This window comes from Schistocerca gregaria, chromosome 2, assembly GCF_023897955.1.
Source record: "Schistocerca gregaria isolate iqSchGreg1 chromosome 2, iqSchGreg1.2, whole genome shotgun sequence".
Lineage (NCBI taxonomy): Eukaryota > Metazoa > Arthropoda > Insecta > Orthoptera > Acrididae > Schistocerca > Schistocerca gregaria.
In genome coordinates, this window is record NC_064921.1 from 760,746,674 (window position 1) to 760,770,555 (window position 23,882).

The following is a 23,882-nucleotide window of genomic DNA, read 5'->3' on the forward strand; positions in this document are numbered from 1 at the left end:
ATCACACACAAAAGGTGTTAAAGGACAGTGCAATTGTGGAGTTGTCATTTGTACTCCGTTGACTGATGTGAAAAGGGTTTTTGAGGTGATTATGGATGCAAGACAGGAATTAACAGACTTTGAACACAAAATGGACCTCGAGTTACACACATGGGACATTCCATTTTCGAAACTATTAGTAAATTCAATATTATGAGATCAACAGTGTCAAGACTGTGCTGAGAACACCAATTTTCAGGCAATACCTCTCACCACAAACATCGCAGTGGCCAACAGCCTTCGCTTAACAACCAAGAGCAGTAGGGTTTGTGTAGAGTTGTCAGTGTTAACAGAAATGAAACACTGGATGAAATAACTGCAGAAATCACGAACATACAACAAACATATCTGTTAAGACTGTGAGGTGAAATTTGACATCAAGGGGCTACAGCAGCAGATGACTGATGCCAGTGCCTTTGCTAACAGCATATCATCACCTGCAGTGCCTCTCTTGGGATAATGAGCATATTGATTGGAACCTAGAGGACTGGAAAGCTGTGCCCTGGTCATATGAGTCCTGATTTCACATGCTTATAGCTGATTGTAGGGTTCAAGTATGGCACAGACTCCACAAAGCCATGGACCCCAGTTGTCAGCAAGGTGCTGTGCAAGCTGGTGGTGGTTCCGTAACTGTGTGGGCTGTGTTAAAAAAAAGTGGGTTCCATAATGGTCTGCATCTTCTGGTCCAAATGAACCAATCATTAATCGGAAAAGGTTCTGTTCGGCTAATTGGAGATCATTTGCATCCTTTCATGGACTTGAAGTTCCCAAACAACAATGTCATGTCACCTAGCCACAATTGTTCACAATTAGTCTGAAGAACATCCTGGACAATTCAAGTGAATGATTCAGCTACCCAGATCACCCGACATGAATCCCACTGAAAATTTACAGGACATAATTGAGAGGTCTATTTGTGCACAATATACTGAACCAGCAACACTTTCACGATTATGGACAGCTATAGTAGCAGCAAGGCTCAATATTTCAGCAGGGGACTTCTAATGTCTTGTTGAAGCCATGTCAAGTCAAGCTACAGCGCTACATAGGGTAAAAAGAGGTCCAACATGATATTAGGAGGTATTCCATGACTTGTCAACTCAGAGTGTATGTTCGAGAAGTAGCTCAACAAGAAAACATTGATGCTGCTACAAACTGGTCACAAGGTGTTTACTAAGAACAGATATATCAATAGATACACATACCACCACAGAGGAAGGCACATGGGACAGTTACCTCGGCAGCCCCACAGACTACAGAACTTGGTCTACAGCTGGAATTAAGAGGCATACATTCCCCAGGAGGAGATGATGCATTCCTTCTTACTGTGTTTATTAGATAGCATGCCTTTGCATCAGCTGATTAAAAGTGATAAGGGTAGGCTGTGAAGGAAGTCACTCGAGATGTTGCAGGAAGCTTCAGCGTCCCTGAAGAGCTGTTGCAATGACTTTGGTTAACAATGGCATCGGCCGACTGTGGATTGGACTACCAGAAAGAGGGACAGCAGTTCCAGAAGCACGAGTGATAACACAGAAAGAGGTTTCCCACAACATCATCAACACACACTGACAAAGGGACTGAAGGTGATGGCAAAGATATACAACTGTCAGTTGGAACTTTGAAAAGCCCAATGTAGTAAGCTGTCAACTGGATGGTGATAAAAACATTATAGCACCACCGGAAAGTGGTCACTGTCATAAAGATCACTGAGTAATAACCATTATAGTGAAGTCACCAGACTGGGGGAGAGATGATAAGGTCAACAGCTAGAACAGTGCAGTGTCTGGCACGAAAGAAAGTAGAGGTGCACCATCATTGAGCAGACACAGGTCAAGATTGCAAAGAAACTGAGCTATCAGAAGGCCCCTACCAGATGAAGTGGTTTTAACCCTCAGGAGATAATGCATATTGAAATACCCGAATAAGACAAAAAGAGTAGGAAGGAGGAGAGAGTTGTTGGATTAAAATGGTCATCTTAACATAAATGCCCTGCCTGGAGGCAAATAAATGTAACAAGTGGAGACTGATTGGGTTGTTTGCACTCACATTGCTATTGCTTCCAATGTGGTATGGAGGGAAGCACATCACTGACGATATCTGTGTGAACCAATGTGCAGATCTCATCAAGATGCTCTTTCAGTGCGAGTGTGAGTCAAGCAGAATGCACGGTAACCTCAAAGAATTGGAGAACAGTCATTAGTGAAGTGTGTTTTTTGGAGAGCAAGACAGATTGCAGAACAAGAGGAAAGTAATAACAGCAGCAGTAGTAGTAGTAGTAGTAGTAGTAGTAGTAGTAGTACTGCTGGGTGATAGAAATATCCTTTGCAGTTCTTTGTATCATCACACTGAGGGTGTCCCAATTATGCGTGAACGGGCCAGGAAAAAGGGGTCACAACCCAGGGTCATTTTCTGACACTCATGGCAGTGGAACAACATCCACAAACACTGGTTAGAAGTCCAACATTGTGGAGGAATCTGGAGCCTCCAGGATCATCAGGGTAGCCTTCTAGCAAGGTTTCTTCTTTACTCTGTTGAAACTTTTGGGAGTCGAGATCCTTGGTGGACTTATTCACCTTATGTGTAGGAATGGCAGAAGAGCAGGTAAATCCTGGGACCCACAGTTTGCTGCACCTTCAACAACTGGCTGGTAGGGTTGCTGGATGATAGATTTCCAGGGGCAGGGTTCCCAAAAGGAGCCTTGTCACCAGTTGACGCCGAAGTAGGATGCTGCTGTTCTGACCAGATGCAGTGGGTGGTTCCTTAAGATTGTAGCACAGGAACCATGAGAGGTGAGGACCTCTTGCCCCCAAAGGCCAGGTTTATTTGCTTGACAACTTAATGTCTACCTGAAGGGAGTAAAAATACCAGGCAGTGTTAATAGCCTGACATCTATAATGACACAAGTCAGCATCACTGAGTCTGAACACAAAGGATTATATATTTTTTATGAGCTTCGAAGTATGAGAGGCCATCAGGAACTTTCAGTATCTGCATGTTGCATTCCATGATTACAGCAGCACACCTCGAGGATCAGCAAGTGTGGTCATTCCCACAATGGACACCTTCACATGGTGGTAGTGCACATGGTAAATTTTTGTGAAGTAGCTAGCCATAATCTCCATAAATCAGGTCATATGAACACGGGGAAGATATATGCCCACATGGCGTTGGGACATATGGCCTCATCACAGCAGTAAACCATGATTTTGACCACTTCCGGAAGTGAATCCCTCTCAAAAGCAAGGATGAATGCACTAGTGTCAACTTTGTTGTCAGGTGAGGCTCAACATACATGAAGACATTCAAAGTGGATCCCTCATTTATCCAAATTTTCACTTAGTTCTGCTGCAGCACAACAAGTACTATATCATTGCAAGAGATACAGAGATGAGTGAGTGTGCCAGAGGTCATGTTCAGTACTACCAGCATCACGTTATCATAACATGCCTGTGCTTAATACACAAAGGATTGCACCATAATTTAAGAGTGGAAGTAAAAATAAAAATAACTTTCCCAAACTTCATCAGAGTATGCTTAAGTATATTAATGTTAACACTGTACAGTCTCAGAATGATTAAATGAATATGTAAAGCAAAATATATGATCTTAAGAAAAAATAAGTAGTGCTGAATGATAAAATTACAATGCTACAAACTGTTCAGAATATGCAAATATATGTCACGATGAAAAGTTACAAGTCTCACCTTGATCAGAGCAGTATTTTGGTTAAAATTGGTGTTTTTATGAAACATGGAAGATGCCAAATGAAGTAGAAAGCTAAAAATTCATATGTAGCCTCAGTTTCATATAAAAACATTAAATAAGAGACGTCAATAAGCTAGGCTACCTCTTTTAGTTTTCACGTTATTTACTAAAAGCCAAATTTGGAATGAAAATATCCATATCCATGGTGTATTAAGTATCATTTGTATTTGTAACAAAGTTCTAATGACAGTACTCTATTACATTCATGCAATAATACAGCCACACCAAGTTTCAAGACTGTATTGTAAATAACAATTATTACAAGGAATCTTAGAGAGGCAGTTCAGAGGTCATGTTCTTCTGTCAGTTCCATTCTAAAAATTCTAGTCAGCAGAGTTTAAGTCAAGCTAAACCTTTTTCAGTAACTAAAGCAAACTTAACACTATAATTGTTAAATGACAGAACTGTTAATTAATGTGTGTCCAAGAAAGAGGCCATTTAGATATTGACACCTAAGCCTAGGGTGGTGGTTAACAGATGTTGCATTTGGCAGTGCTCTGCATCTCTATTTAAATACAGCCAGAGAGGCAGTAAGAAGACATACTTCCTCTCTGAGGTATCAAACTGTCCACATCAGTCAAACGCTCATGCGGCTGTGCCTCAGATGACATCAGAGCTGGGCAGACTTGAATGCATTTCCGCTAAAAGTATGATGTGAACTCACGAGGACTGTACATGATCCTGGATTGTTTAGATTTCACGGAATTAACTGTTCGGGTGCCGCATGTAATGCTGACAAAACCATGTGGCAAGTGGTGAGATTATTTTCCACTTTTAGAGTGAGCAATTAACTTTTGATGATTAGAAATCAGGGGAATGGACCCTTTTACTTTGAACTTCCTATGGGGGTCACCTCTGAACTGTTAATAGAGCTGTTTCCATGAGGGATGTTATTATTATTATTATTATTATTATTATTATTATTATTATTAGGGATATTATTATATTTTGTGTGTGTGAACTTTTGCAGAATGTATCAATCACATAAATTCGAAAACCTTTACTTATACTCATAGCTCCTGATCCTGCTGAGTAAATAGGAAGTTGGAACATTTTAATTTAGTGAGCACAAATAGTAATGTGGACTTGCAGACTAGAAATTATGGTCAGTATGCTCTCCATTGCTTTCTGTCTGACCACAAAAAAATTGTTTTCAGGTTCCTGTAAATGGTGAAGGTAGATGTGAAGCACACACATGCAATTTAAGTATCTTTTCATCTACGTAGTGACCATTTAATTATAAAACACTGTCTCACACTACAACCATCTGCAATGTTAGGTCCCAAGGAAAATTAATTCCCATACTACGTTTAGATTCTTATCAGGTGTTATAGTAACAGGTTCATCAACAAGTTGTTTACAAGAGAATCCACCAAGGTTGGGTAGGATTTACCATCTTAAGATGGAATCACTTCATAATTTGTTAAGGGAAGAAAGTTCGCCAGATACATTTCCAATATTCTCCTGAACCAACTAGTTTTTTACAAAAAAAGGACCCTCCTTCTGTTTGGATATAAACCAAGTACTAAGAGGAGTAAGTGTCTGCAAAATTTCTTACTTTTGGCTTCCTCTCATTGTGTGGCCAAGGAGGAAAAGTTCCTAGAGTCGTAACGATCTGTAGTGAATTGCTGTTTGCCTGAAGTGACTGCCAGATCCTCGTGGCCAATGGCTGATAACTTTGCTCGTTTCAGGATGCCAAATAACCTCCATGACATCACCTACTCTGAACGAGGACTATCCCCATGTATGCCACCCAGCCAGAGCAAAGGCCAGCTGGTGTGACAGCCAGTGCCTGAAGTCCTGAGGTCCCCAGAAGACAGGCACCTACTGCTTGACATGTGCAGCAAGATGACAACTTGGGCATCAATAGTGTGATCCCTGCATGGTCAGAGGACTACCATCATACGGGCAGCTGATGGCCCCCACAAGGACTGGCCATCATGCAGGGTATTGGGTGACAATCCCCACACATATCGGAACTAGACATAAGATAACTAAAACATGTCATGTAAAATAAAGGGAACAAAGTGATAAAAGGCCACGAATGATTGAGATTGTCAGCAAGGAATTTGTGCTAGCGAACTGTCTGAGGAAAGATGTAGTTGGAGATTAAGATTACATCACAGGAAAGGAAAAAGTACAGCAACGGCTTGGCATCCTTGCCCACCATGTACATATTAACAAAGATTTGAGAGCCCCTGGAGAGGAGAAAATGACAAGACTTGGTTGCACTGAACAAGAGATCATGGAGATGCAAATAGCAACAGTGAGAATGAATTACTCATGGTTGATACGAGGTGCATTCAAGTTCTGAGGCCTCCGATTTTTTTTCTCCGGACTGGAAGAGATAGAAACATGCGCATTGTTTTAAAATGAGGCCACGTTCATTGTCAATACATCCCACAGATGGCAGCACCGTGCGGAGATGGAATTTTACTGCCAGCGGCGAGAATGAGAACTGTTTTAAATACTTAAAATGGCAACGTTTTCCTTACTTGAACAGTGTGCAATCATTCGTTTTCTGAATTTGCGTGGTGTGAAACCAATTGAAATTCCTCAACAGTTGAAGGAGACATGTGGTGATGGAGTTATGGATGTGTCAAAAGTGCGTTCATGGGTGCGACAGTTTAATGAAGGCAGAACATTGTGTGACAACAAACCGAAACAACCTCGGGTTCGCACAAGCCGGTCTGACGACATGATCGAGAAAGGAGAGAGAATTGTTTTGGGGGATCACCGAATGACTCTTGAACAGATCGCCTCCAGAGTTGGCATTTCTGTAGGTTCTGTGCACACAATCCTGCATGATGACCTGAAAATGCGAAAAGTGTCATCCAGGTGGGTGCCACGAACGCTGACGGATGACCACATGGCTGCAGGTGTGGCATGTTGCCAAGCAATGTTGACACGCAACGACAGCATGAATGGGACTTTCTTTTCATCGGTCATGACAATGGGTGAGACATGGATGCCATTTTTCAATCCAGAAACAAAGCGCCAGTCACCTCAATGGAAGCACACAGATTCACTGCCACCAAAAAAATTTCGGGTAACTGCCAGGGCTGAAAAAATGATGGTGTCCATGTTCTGGGACAGCGAGGACATAATCCTTACCCATTGCGTTCCAAAGGGCACTACGCTAACAGGTGCATCCTACGAAAATGTTTTGAAGAACAAATTCTTTCCTGCACTGCAACAAAAATGTCCAGGAAGGGCTGCGCGTGTGCTGTTTCACCAAGACAACGCACCCGCACATCGAGCTAACGTTTCTTTGTGATAACAACTTTGAAGTGATTCCTCATGCTCCCTACTCTTGACTTTTTCCAACAATGAAAGACACTCTCCATGGCCGTACATTCACCAGCCATGCTGCTATTGCCTCAGCGATTTTCCAGTGGTCAAAACAGACTCCTAAAGAAGCCTTCGCCGCTGCCATGGAATCATGGTGTCAGCGTTGTGAAAAATGTGTACGTCTGCAGGGCGATTACGTCGAGAAGTAATGCCAGTTTCATCGATTTCGGGTGAATAGTCAATAAGAAAAAAAAATCGGAGGCCTTAGAACTTAAATGTACCTCGTAGAACAAATTCTGAAGACAACAGTCTTACATTACCTATGTCAGCACATGTAAAACTACAGACTCATGTTTCAGTAAGAGATGTAACTGCTAGTTCACCCAAATTTGATGAACCTGAATGTGACACTGAAGCTCCTAAGAAGAAAGTAAATTTCAATAATAAAAATAACAATGAAGAAAATTATTTTCATGTATTTAATCATGCACTTGATGATTCTCCTTTACGTCACAGGTGTCAACTAAGGAATGATCTAAGCATTTTGTCATTCGTCATGTAATTTTTGATGGACTCTCTCCTTCTCGTCCCATCCCGCAATTCTTCTCTGACCTGAAGTTATGGGCAACTTTTCCAAACTATCCCCATTTTCTAACTCACCACTCCTTTTTCTTCATCTCTCTTCCTTCCCCTTCAACCCTTCTGCTAGGAGGAGTCACTGGCTCTGAAAGCTTGTAAATTTCCCTAATGTTTATATGTGTAAGCGTGTTCCTGCTGTCGCTTTTCTAACTCTCTACAGTTAAATCATAAAGGAAAATTTCATCACTGATGGCTTTCATACCTCACTTGCAATGGAATGGCATTATATGCACACCAACAGAAAGTGATCGAAAAACATTTTTTTTAGTTAAACTCAAATTTGTTTCTCTCTTTATTTAGTAGAGCAAAGAAAACACGGAGAGGAGTAGGTATTATGGACATGTAGCTAAGAAGAAACACTGAACTACTGACATATATTTAAAACATGTAAATTTCAAAATGAGTTACCAAAACTGCATCAGAAATTACTCTAGGAAAAGCCACCTTTAGATCTCTGTGTATTTATAAAAAGCAATAACTTGCAAAAGAGGCTCAAGTAAGAAATTAATTCTTTTCTGCTACAATTACTTTTGTCTCATTGGGGACAGTTCTTAACAAAGTGATATTGCATAAAGAACTACAGAAGCATATATAGTACTAGGCACGGCAGGCTGCTCAAGAAAGGCTGGTCGAGGTAGAAGCCCAAAGCAGCCACAATGTTAATTTCAGCATGGAGTGCTCTTTGTCAGTTTTCCCTTCAGCAGTCAATTTCATCTTTATTATTTACTTTTCTGGGGCTAATATAATTTTTAAAGAAAGTTTCAGAAACTTCTGAAAGCTAGGAAACCATCGTTAGTTTGTCAGGCAGCCCCTCTTAAGTTGTTCTTCCATTAGCTGATAATGGACACTACTTCTGCTGCAAGAACAACTAGCATTCCTTTTCAGTCAAACATTTATCACTAAAAAAATGTAGTTAATAAGACACAGACCTGCAGGAGGGATGGCAAAACAGCTGTAGGCTCATATTTCAGAGTTAGCACCTTGCTCTTTCCCCACAGGGACATGTAGATGAAAAATATTGCTCCTCGTAGTAAGTAAATGTCTTGCAATGACTCAGGATCTTGCAGGAGCCGACACATAGTGAAAAGTGCTGAATGACCCAAATGAGTTCCCAGCAAGTTGCGCATTATCTACAACAAGGAGGGCAGAACTCAAAATTATTATAATTTATTTTCATAATTCCAAACAGAACTACAATTATGAACTTAATGCTAGATAACAATGAAAAAAATTATCAAATTGAATAAATATATTATGCAGACATATCTAATGACATTTCCTACTTGTGTAATAATGTTTCAAAAATCTTATTTGTATCACTGTGCTGGAGCCCAGGTATTATAATTATTTAATAACCTGTTTCACAGAGACTATATCTAACAATGTTCATTACAAATAAATTTTTTATATAAAAATATCCTTACTAAGAATACATTATACTACTACAGAGACATAAAACTCCCTCCGCTAAAGAAATGGAATATCATCAATAAGTAACACCAAGTGATTGAACATAGCTATAAAAAATTAAAGTTCTCAAAAGAGGTCTGACTCCAGTTCTGGCCTTTCTGTCCTGATTTATGCTTCTCTGGTTTCGCAAAATCATCCACTGAAGAGGGGACTGAGGTTCCTCAGTGTGGCAAAGGCAGCAGGTTGCTCAACAGTTCCACGATTACTTATCTGTACACATCTCCGCAGCAATCACTCCATCCTGTCACCTATTATCCGTAGCGCACCACAACTGCCTCGTTGTTTTTCAATAGTGCCATTTTTCCATGTACGGTATACTTTAACCATGGCAGCACACGAACAATTTACACATTAAACTGTTTCGGAAATGCTTCCACTCTTGGTTTGAAAGCCTATGATAATGCCCTTTCGGACGTTGGATAAATCACTCCATTTCTGCATTACGACAACAACTGAAATGTCTTCTGTGCCGCATGCCACAATTTATATACCCTCCAATGTTTGTGCTGTCATCTGCCACCTGTGAGCAGCCATTGCATATTGACATCAAACACAGACACATTAATGTGACAGGACCATGTATTTCAGCTGTATACAGTTGACCCATCTACAAAGTGAGCCATTCATTTGGCTCACTCTGAAGAATGAATGGTATTTGGCCAAAATATTACAAGGAGTGGAATTTATGTGGCTGCAAGACTCAAATTTAATGGATCAGTTATTGAACCACAAAAGAAGCAGAGTGTTTTTGTCCCTGATATATCCATGTTGAAGGCTACTATATTTAAAGCTTCAACTGTATTTGAAGCTTCAGCTATCACATCAGTCTCTCTCTCTCTCTCTCTCTCTCACACACACACACACACACACACACACACACACACACACACACACACACTGTATGACAAAGTGGCAACTTCATAATCACATCACAGAGTAGATGTAGATGTTAGTCATTTCTCTAGTGAGGCAAGTACTGCAAAACATATAGTGTTGGCAATTGTCTTTTGAATACAAGCATAGTTTTTAAACTGTTTACTATGTGAAGACTCTAATGTAAACTGCCCCAATCATCCTTCAAGAAGACTTTGTGACAAAGCAGGCTGGGATATTTTTACTTACCCTCTTGTTTTACAATCTGCCTCCCTAAAAATCATTTTTCGTTTTCGACTAATTACCATTAACATGCATGAGTATAATCTGCATTTTCATAAAAAGAAAGTTTGGCCCTCAGTTATAAAGAATATACCAAGCAGATCTAATTTTGTGCCTATTTTCGTCCCCCCCCCCCCCCCCCCACTCTCACTCCTCTCTCTCTCTCTCTCTCTCTCTCTCTCTCTCTCTCTCTCTCTCTCTCTCTCTCTCTTCAATCATATCGACCAACTAGAATCACGTTAACAGCTTCAGTCCCTCTTCTTCCATTGTTGTTTCCTATTTTTCCACTATATTCTCATTTTCTCCCCCATGAAGTATCTTCTTTTCTTCTGTCCATGTTGTCCCCGATTTTTTATTAAACAATAGTGCACTGGCCATATAACTGTGTATTATTGGGGTGGTTGTGAACAGTGAAAGTACAGAACTGTGAAACGCAAATGTGCACCTGTCACCTACATCATTTAAAGTAGTCAGTATTGAACTTCCACCCCCCCCCCCCCCCCCCCATTTTTCAGCCAGTATAGCAACACAGTACATCGACACCGAGGACCATCAATGAAGAAATAAAACAGGCGAATGTCACAACGTCAATAAAAAGTTAAAGCAATAAACCTAATTTAAAAATTCTAACATGATTAATTTTATATGAAGCTTCATAGGACTCTGAGCATTTATGAAATGAGTGACACATCTTGTACACTTTTATTACTGAAAATAGTCAGCTCACACCTACAATACCATTTGAGTCAATCGTCAGAGCAGAAAATACTGCCATCTGAAACACATTCATATAGAAACCACAACCACCTACTTTATGCCTCTATACCCTAACATCAAATGAAAACTGTAGGTGTGTTCCTTGAAGTTTTAGTTCTAAATTGTTCTTGTGAGTCATTTTCTGAAACATTTACCATTCCTTCTGAAACACCTTGTATAAATAACCAAACAAGTGCAAATTAAAAACGTAAACTACTGAAAAATTTTAACATCCAGAATGAGAATTTCACTCTGCAGCAGAGTGTGCACCAATATGAATCTTCCTAGTGGATTAAAACTGTGTGCTGGGCCAAGACTCGAATTCGGGACCTGAGGTCTTCCATTAAGAGTCTCAGTCCAGCACATAGTCTTAATCTGCCATGAAGTTTCATTATTTGCATTGATGTATTAAAGAGCCAATACCACCAGACAGAGCAAGAATTGTGGCAGCAATGACAAAATGTTTGTACTACACACACTACAGTTTTTACAGAATTAGTCAATATTTACTTCATCACAAATCACTCAAAATATTACAATTTTAGATTTTTGTTTACAGAGTATCACTAAGTTGCACTACCTTCCAACTAGTAGGGCAGTAGTCTTCCATGTTAACAGTGTGGCACAAAGCACCAATAAAAATTCGGAGAGAGCCTGGAGGAAAGTTACTATAGCAGACGATAGAGTCTAAAAGAGCCAGACACGTAAGAACTTCCTGCTTTGCAAGGCTCCAACAGCAAAGGTAACAAACATTCCTGTCACACACAAACAAACAAAAATTAGTACTTATTAACATAAATACCGTGGATGTGATGACAGCTTGAATGTTCTGAATTATTTTTAATTATCTACGCCTTTATCATTTAGTCATTCAGTGGAAGGAAAATTAAAATATAAAAGGAGTGGATAATGTTGTCGTCTACAGAGCAGACATAGTAATTACTACATAAGTTTGAGTAAACTGACCCAAACTGGAGAAAATTACAATAAAACAATTATTTAAGAGTTGTTCCTCAGCATGACAATATACAAGAATAAAATTTTGGAATTTCAATAATGATGTTCTCAGCTTGACTGGCTTTGTTATGCTATTGACTACAATTCATTTTGAACTACTGCTTAAGCAATGGTCTCCCGAGCACGTCATTATTTTTCAAGGAACAACAGAACATAGCCAAACTGTCATTTCTGAAGAAGTTACTCTCAATATTTAACTGCAATAGGGTGAAAGTTATGACTAACCAGACAAGAATGTATATCAATTGACTGTTATCCAATTTATCAAATAATCCTACAAGAGATGGTATTGGTCAAACTAGAAGAAAAGTTCCTATAATGATATGTCCAGAAAGCAATATCTGTTGAGATATGTACCAATCTTTTCCCTCATTCCCATCTGCTTGTCACCTAGAAGTGAACACTATAAGCAGTGCTGCTTGTGGTTACCATACATCCTGACACATCCTTCAGCACTTTTTCACCGTGAACCATGCACTCTTTCAGATGCACCTGCCTCTATTCAGATTACATCACATGTATTGGTCACACGTTGATGTAACGTCTACAAATTGTTGATAAGCTGGGGATACACCAGTGCCTATAAATGTCCCCATAGCTATGAATCCTATGGAATCAAGTCTAATGAATGGAGAGACCATTCTACCACACCACCTTGACCAGTCCATCACCCATGAAATAGTGTAATGAGGTACAGTCACACAATCTGTACACCATCGGGTACAAACCAGTCATTTTTCTGCAGAGGCTTTATTCTCCAATACTACAGGTAATTCATCGTGCAGAAACAGTGATACATAGCACCTGTTAATCTGTTTGATAAGGTGTATGGCCCTATGAGTCTGCCACTGACAGTTCATACTCATACTTTGATACTGAAGTGATCATCATGCCTCACCACATTTGTTCGAGGATTTGCATCTGGCCATACGTGCCTATTGTGGTAATTTACTATGCCTTCTCTCGTGAATCTTGCCTCATCTGTACATAAATGCAGGCTGTGAACTGTTGGCAGAACTGTAATTGGGAAAGGTGCCCTGCTGGATGAAAAGATTGCTCGTGACATATATAATAGGGATAAAGCAACTGCTCAATCTGAATTCACTACGCAAGAGTACTACTGATACCTACAGCAACTCCAATTCTTTGTATACTTGTTTCAGTGTCGTCTACACATCACAATATCTGCTCCTCCATACCCAGAGTGCAATCTGTGTGAGACCTGCCGCAGTCCATTGTCTGTGCTTCGAATGACCCATTTCCTGCAAGTCACTGCAAAAATATGTTGTGGACATAGTCTGGCATATGGCTGATGGTCCTGGAGATTACCACCATCAGCTAATAGGGCTAACATAATAACATGTCTGCCATTTCTCTCAGGGAATAGTAGGTTGCGGACAGTTAACAAGGGCAGGCAGGTCACTCAAAGACAGGATGACAAGGACCCATCTGCTGCAAATATGAGGGGAACCACAGATTCCCCTCATCCTCACAATAGCTGGGTCGTATCACCATGTGTTTGTCCTTTTTAATCTTCCCAAACTTATACCTCTAACTACCCTGAGGAAGGAACCATCAATTCCAGAAGCTAGGTATTGTGTCACTTTCCCTTGTGTGTCTGTCTATCAACAGCACCACACATTTCACCCACTGAATATCAATAATGTCTAGCAATTCTATCTCATAGTTCATTTGCTTGCACATATATGCACACAATGGAATTAAACTTGTGTATGTGCTTACAAAGCATTTTAGAGATTACTGACACCGCACAGCAATTAAGCATCAGCATGGTCAATGGGCATACAGTCATGTTCCATCACATGGCGTTTGTTCACATACCACCACGTCATCACAATAATGTTGAAAATATTTAGTTACAAAATATTAGTTAGCAGAATTAAGATATGCAACATGATTGTTCTTGCAGGCGAGCCAGCTTGTTTTATTTTCAATTTCTCTGTAATTCTACAGTCACCCTTGAACTAGGACTTTAATATTCTCCATTCTGTCTGCAGTTTCCTCATATGAAAGTCATGTCATAGTAGATATAAGCCACCAAAAGGGCCCATTATGAAACACTGCAGTCAACACTGCTTCAATAGCTATATCACTCAATTATTTGCAACTTAAAAGCCATTTCACAGAACTGCTATGTTAATTTTTTTCACACTATCATGCCCATCTCTCTGAAGACCTCTATAATCTGGTGACTTTATAAGGAGGCATAATGATTCCCACATTAATTTCTGTCCACATTACATACTTGGTCTATTTTCGAACTTTTAAGATTCATCAATTCGATTACACACAATTGAAATTTTGTTTACTCACTAAGTGAAAACAGGAGCTTATAAACATTTTAATATATCTACTTTAAACCCAAGTGTCTTTTTGTAATATTGCATGCCAAGAAAATATGTTTTCATGAACAATTTACTGACCAATCTTAATTGGCGTTTTCTACAAAACTGTCCATACAAGTCAGCAAATACTTCATGTTATTTACTGACCTTTATTTCAACGGGCTTTTATGGAATACCATTGTATTATCCTCATTAACAGAGTTATTTTTACTGTGTTGCACTACAGGTTAACAAGTATGCTGAGTATCTTGTCAACTGCTCCTGCCCCAGAGTAGAGTTTCTGAATTTGTAGTGTTGCGTGGAGAGGGACTGAATACTGCTCATATAATTCACTGTATGAATGGGAAAAATTTTAGGAAATCATGTAAACAATCAGCTACTTTGCACACTTTTTGCTGATAAAATGTACTATACTTGTAAAACTGACTAGTTCCGTAACATAGCATGATGTCACAATTATTATTCACAGAATATGCAAATAATCAACAGGGGGTAAAGGAGGAGGAGGAGGAGGAGGAGGAGGAGGAGGAGGAGGAGGAGACCAAAAGTACAGACAATGTGAGAGGAAGTATTTGATGCTTAAGCAAATAAAAACTTTCAAAGTGAATATATTACAAAAACCAGCATAAAAGTAAACACAGCAACTCATTCACACTGAGTAACAGTCAAATCACTGAGAACATGCAGCATACATTGCTTCACAGAATAAATACTGCATTCTCTAATTTATTCTGTAAGCAAATCTTAAGTAACGTGAATACTTAAGCTCCCCCCCCCCCCCCCCCTTCCTGAGCTACCAATACTGCCAAATAAAATGCGCCATAAATATAGTTGTAGGAAAATACCTGATATAGTATGTGTTTTGAAGATAAGATTACTTTTGTCGGATCTCACATACACACGAATCAAAACTACAACTTCAGTATAGATCCATCTGTAAAAAGGTCAAAGAGATCTCTGGTAACTAAACAGCTACTCCTAAATCTGAACACAAGCTTCTGTTGGTTAACAGACTTTTGAGCATAGAGATCTACTTTAAAACACAAAAATCAGCAAATGGAATGTCTTGTATTACTTGTATATCACTCACTCCCCACAATTTAATAATTATTTTACTTATGTGAGTTGTTCATTGATTCTACTTTATCATCCTTGGAACTGCAGCAGCTAAGGAACTCCTCATAATTGCAACATCAACATCATATTTGATTTTACATATTTATGTTAAAATTGAATTTGTTAACAACATGTTCTGTAAAAATCTACTCTTTCATTTCTTCTTCAATAAAAAAGGAATTTTAAAAAATTAGAAACCACTTACATATTCTAACGGAGTTCTCTACTGCTCTCTGTAATGTTCTTGGCATTCCCACTGCTACATTTTTAATACATTTATGACTTAGGACATGGCCCTTGTTAAAACCCAAAAAATGCAAAAATCATAATGTGCATTATCAATAAAGGAGCCACTTCAAACTTTTTATTGGTTTCCTTTAGTGACATGGCATTACTAAATTTGTGCTATGACATAAATTACACCATTAACAAAGGGTACACAGAGCAGGGTGTAAAAATAAACAGATAGAAATTAATCTTGAGCTTTCTGCAAAGTATCTTTCCTGATCTTAAGTCAAATAAATAAGGACAGTTCCCAAAATGGCAAAAATACTGTAACAAGGAGACATCCATCATTATGCAACCTCCTCTACCTTCACATATTCTCTTTTCATCTTTAAGTGCTTTCAGTTTAGACACTAATAATTTTATGTCACTGCCATCATCACATTAAAGTTAAATGGTGAAGAGAGAAAATGTTTTCTCCTTTTTCCAGGTGTAATAGCCTCAGACATCAAGAAAAATGTAAATCCAAGAAGTAAGTTGGTGCTTGAAGTAAGATTGTAAAGTGGACACCAAAATAAAAACATTTTCATAGAGTACAGTAAAGTTAAATAAGGCGATGGTAAAGTAATGAAATCAAGAAATGAGACACTAAAACTAGTAGAGGAGTTTTATAATTTGGGTAGCACAATAACAAACAGTGGCAGACACAGAAAGTACATAAAATGCGCAGTGGCAATCGCAAGTAATGCCTTTCTGAAAAAATAATGTTAACACTGAATATGAAAGTAGGTGGTAGGAAGTCTTTTCCGGAAGTATTTGTTTCGAGTGTAGCCTTGAGCAGATTAGGAATGTAGCCAATGAACAGTATAATCATATGTAAAACCTTTGCTGCTTCCAACTTGTTTTTGTAAAGCAGAATCAGAAAGAAAGAGTCTACTTCATAAAATACCATCAGAATTTTAGAAACTGTTAAATTCAAATTATAAATAATGAAACTTCCTCCAACATTGCACAACATTTCAGTTTTCTGATTTCTCATGTATTGTGGTCCTGCAAATGAACACAAATATAATGTCATTATATATTCAAGGATTTGTTACACAACTTTTTAAAATCTCATGCTTTAGAATAAATACTACTCACTGAACCAATCCTATTACTATTGGCTCATCCACATATGCAGAATTGTACTTTATTATGTTTATCATAATTGAAAGAAATTCATGTGTCTTCCCAATACTTGTGAAAACAGACATCCACTCCAGCATAAAACGTGGTATTTCTTCTTCAAAATATAAAATATCTTTCCCATTATCTGTGAGAGACTGCAGCAATTCAAATCTAAAACAAAATAAGTGAGAAAATTCATAATCTTTTAGGAAACAATAGGTTTGAAACCAAAATAACCAGAAAAGAAGCAGATCGCACGACACAAAAAATTCGCTGTCTGTAATATTTCTCCTGACATTTCATCAATTGTTTTTCAAACATCTGTATCATTTTTCTGGTGATGACTGGATCTTTGTATTCATAACTATTAGTTTTTCAGCCACTATGTAGCTCTGCATTGAAATATTTGCCATATCAGCCCATACAAACCTGTTATAGATGCATGCAACAATGCCTTTCCTTTTCTTTCTATGAATCTCTCTAATTCTTGTCACAACCACACTGTATGCTAATGCAAAAGAACATTCACCTACCTGTATTAGAATATCCCAAGAACTGGTTACAAAATTATATACTCTACACAGTATCTTGTCAAGAAATAAAATAAGGAAAAATGAAATTCAGTTCTCATATTTTTTGTAGACAGCAAATACAAAACTTTACAATACACCAAAAAAATAAAAAACACCAAAATAAGGAACTGAAAAACTGTTCCACACAAATTATTAGGTTTATTATATTTAATCTTATTATGTTCCAAGTTGTTAAAGATAGTTTTTTTCTGCTATGATCTTTTACATATCCACTGATAAGCAAAGTTTGAGCTTACTTCCTTGTCATGTACTGATGACTTTTTGACCAAGACAGAGGCTGTCGGAAGCAAGCAAGAGCACTCCCAGTCAGGTCACTGGTGCAGATGATAGCATTTAGGTTACGCAAGGAAAACAGTTTTCAGTTTGTGAACTGCTGACACACTGTGTAGCTGTCCCAAAGCAGAAATTTCAGCGGAGCTAACAGGTAACTGCATACATTGTCTAGATGCTGCTGTAAGATGCCACTTTAGACTGATGTCAGAAGCAGGCATTTTCTTGTATCTATAGCAACTTTGGTTATTCTTGAGAATCACAAAGTCAACAGACTGGCACAGGTTTGTGAGACACATAAAATGGAGAAAACTACTGAGACAACAATCCCCACTCACAAGGTGGAAATCTGCACCCACAGGGCAGAGCACAGTGATGTAAAGCACTGTTGTTACTAGCCATAGAAGGAAGAGCAGTGATATCTAGCTTTCACCTGAATGCTATTGCTGCCAAAAAGGGAGTTTGTTACTGTAAAGGCCAGGAACACCCTGCCTACTGAGTAGGAGAAAGCGAAGGACCTGAATGTGGTTGGCTCAAACCACAGACAGATGCAAAGTCACCTGCAAGATTGGCTGATGCCTGTGAAGTGGGCCAACTGCACAAACGGAGAAGCACTGTGCTGCTGGAACCCTTTAAAAACCCCATATTTGTATATTCAAAGCTAGAAAGGTTTGAACGCAAATTCCGTAAACTCTATGCCAATCTCAGTTAAGCTCCAACTTAAGTGTTTTCTCATTTGGAGTGCTGCTCTCAAACGCTTGCATTTTAATATTCTCCTAGTGAGTGATAATTGCTATCTTCTGTTGGTTCTCACCCCCTGAATTCAGACGATGACTTCTGAATTCAGACGATGACTTCTGTTGTACCAACAGCTGAACCATTTGCTTTTACTTGAGCCCAGAAATGGCTTTCAGGGTAGCTTAGTCTGAATGCAACAAGTAAATATTACTCAGTTCACAGAGTTCCTTGGGTCTCCTACAAGCATCTTGATCAATACCCAACTTAAATAGATGCCTGTGACAGCATCTACAAGCTATCACCTTCAGTCACTGCAAATTTGCCTTTCTGCATTTCTTTCTGATAACTCCAATATTGCAAACTGAACTGAAACTCTCTCTAGTCTATGTCAGAATATGACACTTGTCCTGTTCTCTCAAAAATGATTTGAATACATGTGGACTAGAGACAAAAGACTCCATTATTACAGTTTCCCTTCCAGTTCTTTCCTTCTGCAGAATATGTGATGCAGACAGAGGTTAAGAAATGCTACAGATGTATCCAACATATAGCAAGTAGAATAAAGTCATTTTACTTGTTAGGCCACATCATTATAAAACACTGAAACAACTAGACTACCAACAATTTTTTTAGTCCTGAAGAGGACTACTGCAAAGATCAAATGATAGTGGTATAATTGTTTTTGTGTTTTATAATGATGCGTCCTAACACCCAAATGAGTATTCTAACTGACACTTGCCATGGAAGCCTACGAACATATTTATCAGTTAGTTATAACATACATTATGATCATGGAAATTTCAGGATGGAAAAAGCAAACAAAACACTCACTTTCAGATGAAATGTAGGTGATACATAGGTATAAAATACAGCTTCAGACAACAGTGCACTTGTGAACTTGTTCTGACAAATACAAAAACACTTCTCAGGTTTGCCACAAGATAATATTGTGCAAGTTCTATATTACTGCATCGATACAACAGTTCATATAGTGGCAGTTGCTGTTGTCACTTCTGCAAGGTGCGACTGATGATAATGAGCAGGAAATACACATGCATGGGGAGGCACTCACAGTTGGATGACAGCAGCACTCAGAGGGCACCCAACTGGAAGTTGAAGATAGGCCTTCTGCACGTGCACAAGGGGCAATGACTGAGCTGCCAAATGCTCCTTCCATTAAAAGCTGATTTAAATATCTAAAGTGCACTCCAACTGATCATGAATCAGAGGTTCATGCTTCTGCTGTCTTATTAAATTAACAGCCATATCAGGATTGCAGGCACTGTCTAGCTGAAAGCCTGCATCCCTGTTAATAAGATTGTCCACCACACATATGTATGACCTCCATAAAAACAGTAGCCCATTGTGGTTTAATAACAAAATTCAAAAGTTCAAAAGTGAATGTTCACATGTCTGTGAAATGATTCATGGGCAAAGCATACAACAACTAAAACCATCATATCTTAGAAAAGGATCAAGCCAAGAACCAAGGGGAGGGGAGGAGGGGGAGGGGAGGAGGGGGAGAGGGGTGGGGGATAGGGGAGAGGGGTGGGGGATAGGGGAGAGGGGTGGGGGAGAGGGGAGAGGGGTGGGGGATAGGGGAGAGGGGTGGGGGATAGGGGAGAGGGGTGGGGGATAGGGGAGAGGGGTGGGGGAGGGGGGAGGGGTAGTATTTCAGTGACTGTCTAATTGGTGAAAATTTCTGTATGTGAGAAATGAAAACTGATTTTGAAAAGACAAATATATTTTTTTCACTAAATCTTGTGTGAAATTATGAGAGTAATACAGAGACACACACATATATGCCGACTGACAACTACAAATTACATATCTAATTACCATATCCAATTTACAGATATAGTGGCAGATAACCCTCAGGTATGAGCTTAACAATTTGCTTTGTGTGTGAATAGTTTACCTCAAGCATCACTATGAAACAAGGTATTTCAAACTACAGTTAAAAATAAATGCTGAGCACAGCATTAAGCACTAAGTCTCAAACATATCTAGCACCCTCTCATGTTCATAAAAGAAAGTAAAAAGCATGAAACTATTCTTGGATCTTACACTCAATTCAACAGCCCAAATAAAAACACAGCAAAAAATTACCTCACAACGGTATCTTCAGGTATGTTATGCTCCTTAACAATCCTGAAGAAATGAACGCGCATCATTCCCAACTTATCATACTGTCCCTGGACAAGACTTCGTATGAAATAAAACGTTGCATGGCGATGTTCTTTAGGAATGTCTTGACTTAACAGATCTTTCACATCCAACCATAGTTTCTCAATTGCAAACTGTAAATCAAAATGTAGTGATGATTAATACAATTGTTGGAAAGCCACAAAAAGTTTTTTAAACCAAACATTAGTTTTTCAGTAGTAACTACATTTGTTAGTATCCAAACAAACACAATCATTGCTCAAATACATGTGTACAGCACAGATCTGATCATCACTATGATCCAGAAACTTTTTCTGTTTGTAACATGTTAAAACTTGTTAGGATATTACGAGCAGAACACTGGCTCAAGTTTTAATAATTCCAGGATGGGGATGGGGCAGGGAAGTGGAGAAAGTGGATAAGCACTCCATCTAAGTGACCACCTCATCTTCTCAGAATTGTGCACGAAGCTGTGAAATATGAACAAGCTTCCAGCTGAGGTTTACAATGCTACTACCAAGTGTTAGAACTGTCACATACCGAAATATCAACAGCTATCAGAGGAATAGTTTTACGAGGCTAGTGTCAACAATCATGAAACAGTCACAAATCTCAACAGTGGATGAGGAGAACTCAATAGACATATAATCAACTGAAATAACTAGATCCAACATTTAAAAAAATCAATTACTGATTTACACCCCATAAAAAAAATTACATCACGATGACACTCATTTGGTAAGCCCTTGTCCTCATTAGCATTTTTGCATGTGCTGATAAAATTATTTTGGTGATCCAGAACAGTTTTTTTCCACTTAGTGTCAGTTTGGTCACAGATTATTTTACAGACTTTTTGTCTATTGTGATAAAACTTGGCATCAGTAGTACAAGTGGGAGCTCACATGAGCTGCAGATCATACATTTTTGTTGCACAATATACTGATGTGTTTCAATGGCTTCAGTGGTGATAATGTCCTTTTTTCTCATATGTAATATGTTCTTAAGAAACTAGTTGTTAGCCAGCCTCAAGTAACATCTGCTTACTTGCGTGTTAAAGAATTGCACTTGACCTCTTGAGAGAAGTTATTAGAACATGGAAACAAAGGCCTCATGTAGATAATTTCGCTTGAAGGGTTTAGAACTGTACACTATTGGACCAATTAATACTGCTTTTAGTGGCACAAACTTCAGCAGCTTGAGACAAAGTGCCAACAGAAATTTATCATGCTGAGGTATTAATGGAATTATCACACAATAGATGGGACTGGATACTCTCCCAGGGTGACAAGCTGTTCCTGAGATGGGCATGTGCCAGCAGCAGTTATCTCAATTCCCATGAAGCTCACTTCCACAGTACTAATAACGCACTTGGCAGAGTGGCATAAAATACTCTATTATGAAGTTTGTGTTGTTCTGGGGTTCCTTTAACACCTTTTCAATAAATCTTCGGAAAGCCTGAACAGCACTGAGCAGATCACAGGATACAAAGGGGAACTGCAAACAGTGCTATATAACCATTTTATGTGTATTCTTGGGGCCACTGTAATTTGGTTGTCAAGCCTTGACAGAGTCTAGCGTGGAAAATACATATGACTGGAAGGATGACACATTAAATCTTCAATGTGTCACACCAGGTAATGGACAGTAACTGTCCGAGCATTCAGTGCTCTAAAATCACCACACAATCACCAACAGGCTAGTTTGTCACCAAATATAGCAGTGACATACATATGCTTTCCGACAGTGGTGCAGTGTCTGCCTCAACCAATGTGTGCAATTCCACCTTGGCAACGTGGAGTATGTCAGGACTGCAAGATACTGCAGGAGAGAAGGCAGGAGGGTTGGCTGTAGTCCATATGTGGTGCACTGTTGAGGGGTGTAGGGGGGACTAGTACACCTGCTGAATACACATTTGACAAAAATTCCATTAATAGGTGCGAGAGATGAGATGGTCCTGAGAAGAAATGCAGAGCTGGATCACTGCACTGAATTTGCTGGCCGGCTGTCAGTACTGAAGCTCTTCAACCAAGATGCAATTACGCCACATGTCAAATATGAGGTCAAAGAAAGACCAAAAATACAGGCCTATAGTGGAGTGGGTGATGCCAGTGATGATAAAGTATCACCTGAAATCTGTCCACAAGCCTAGGTTTAGATTTAATGTTGCCCAGCACAGGTTGTAATGGTGGAACCATTTGCTGCAAGAAGATCACAGCTGTTGAGTGGTCACTGTTGCCTTTGAGCTAGAGGGAATACAAATACATTGGAGACTGAGTTTGTTAAAAACTGCAGTTTGGTGGTTTTATCTGTCACCACTAGGTACCACAATTGTTAATCGAGCTCCTGTTGCTGGAAGGTTCACCCACAGGCCACAAAAGCTACCATTTGCAGTTCCCTGACCAGGAGTACAGTGATATGCATCCCTGTGACCTGCTTCTGAAGTATACCTGACCAACTTCCCTCTCAACAATGTAGGAAAGGATAGAGTGCTACTTAATGTAAAGCAGGGACATTAAGTTGTAGAGAGGCACAATTAAAAGACACTTATGTTGCAATTATGTGTAAAAGATGAACAGTAGACTGAACACAACTTTACTCCACAGAAGATTTAACAATCTGAACACAGTATTTAAGTAACATTCAGCAGAAAACCAATTATGTACACAAAGAGCTGTAGCAATACATATATAGAACTGAGACTGAGCATTGCCTGGTTAGCCTTAAACAGACTGAGGACCATGGTGGACTCTGGCATCTCACATGCACAAGTCTGAGGTGCCCTCTACGGACAATGTAGACTGCCGCATGCATGGCCTTTTGAAAGTAAGTGCATGCATTCCTCCTCCTTAGAGAGATCACAGTTTCTTGAGACATCCGTGCTGTCCTCCTTGTCTGCTGGGCTTTGGCTAAGGTCGTTGCTGCATAGCGAGTGCACGGCCTGAAATGCTTCGGATGCTGACACATTCTGTGTCCCCTCTTTCCTGTGTCAAACCATAGGGCAAAACCGCAGCAACACTGGAGCAGTTTCCATGTCGACCTTGGGCACTGGCTCTGGTAATGGTGCTCGCATTGCTGATGATACTGGGATCAGTGGCTGCTTAGGAAT

At 39.3% G+C, this 23,882-nt stretch overlaps 1 protein-coding gene across 2 annotated transcripts in view; it reads right to left on the minus strand.

Annotated features, from left to right (window-relative positions):
- Positions 1-23,882, minus strand: part of LOC126334970 (tuberin) — a 315,576-nt gene that overhangs the window by 259,474 nt on the left and 32,220 nt on the right. For both annotated transcript variants that reach the window (XM_049997757.1, XM_049997758.1), the window contains exons 3-6: positions 20,720-20,910; positions 16,983-17,180; positions 11,696-11,870; positions 8,664-8,864 (exon numbers count right to left, since the gene is read on the minus strand). In XM_049997757.1, coding sequence (XP_049853714.1) covers positions 8,664-8,864; positions 11,696-11,870; positions 16,983-17,180; positions 20,720-20,910 — 765 coding nt within the window. The remainder of the gene's footprint in view (positions 1-8,663; positions 8,865-11,695; positions 11,871-16,982; positions 17,181-20,719; positions 20,911-23,882) is intronic.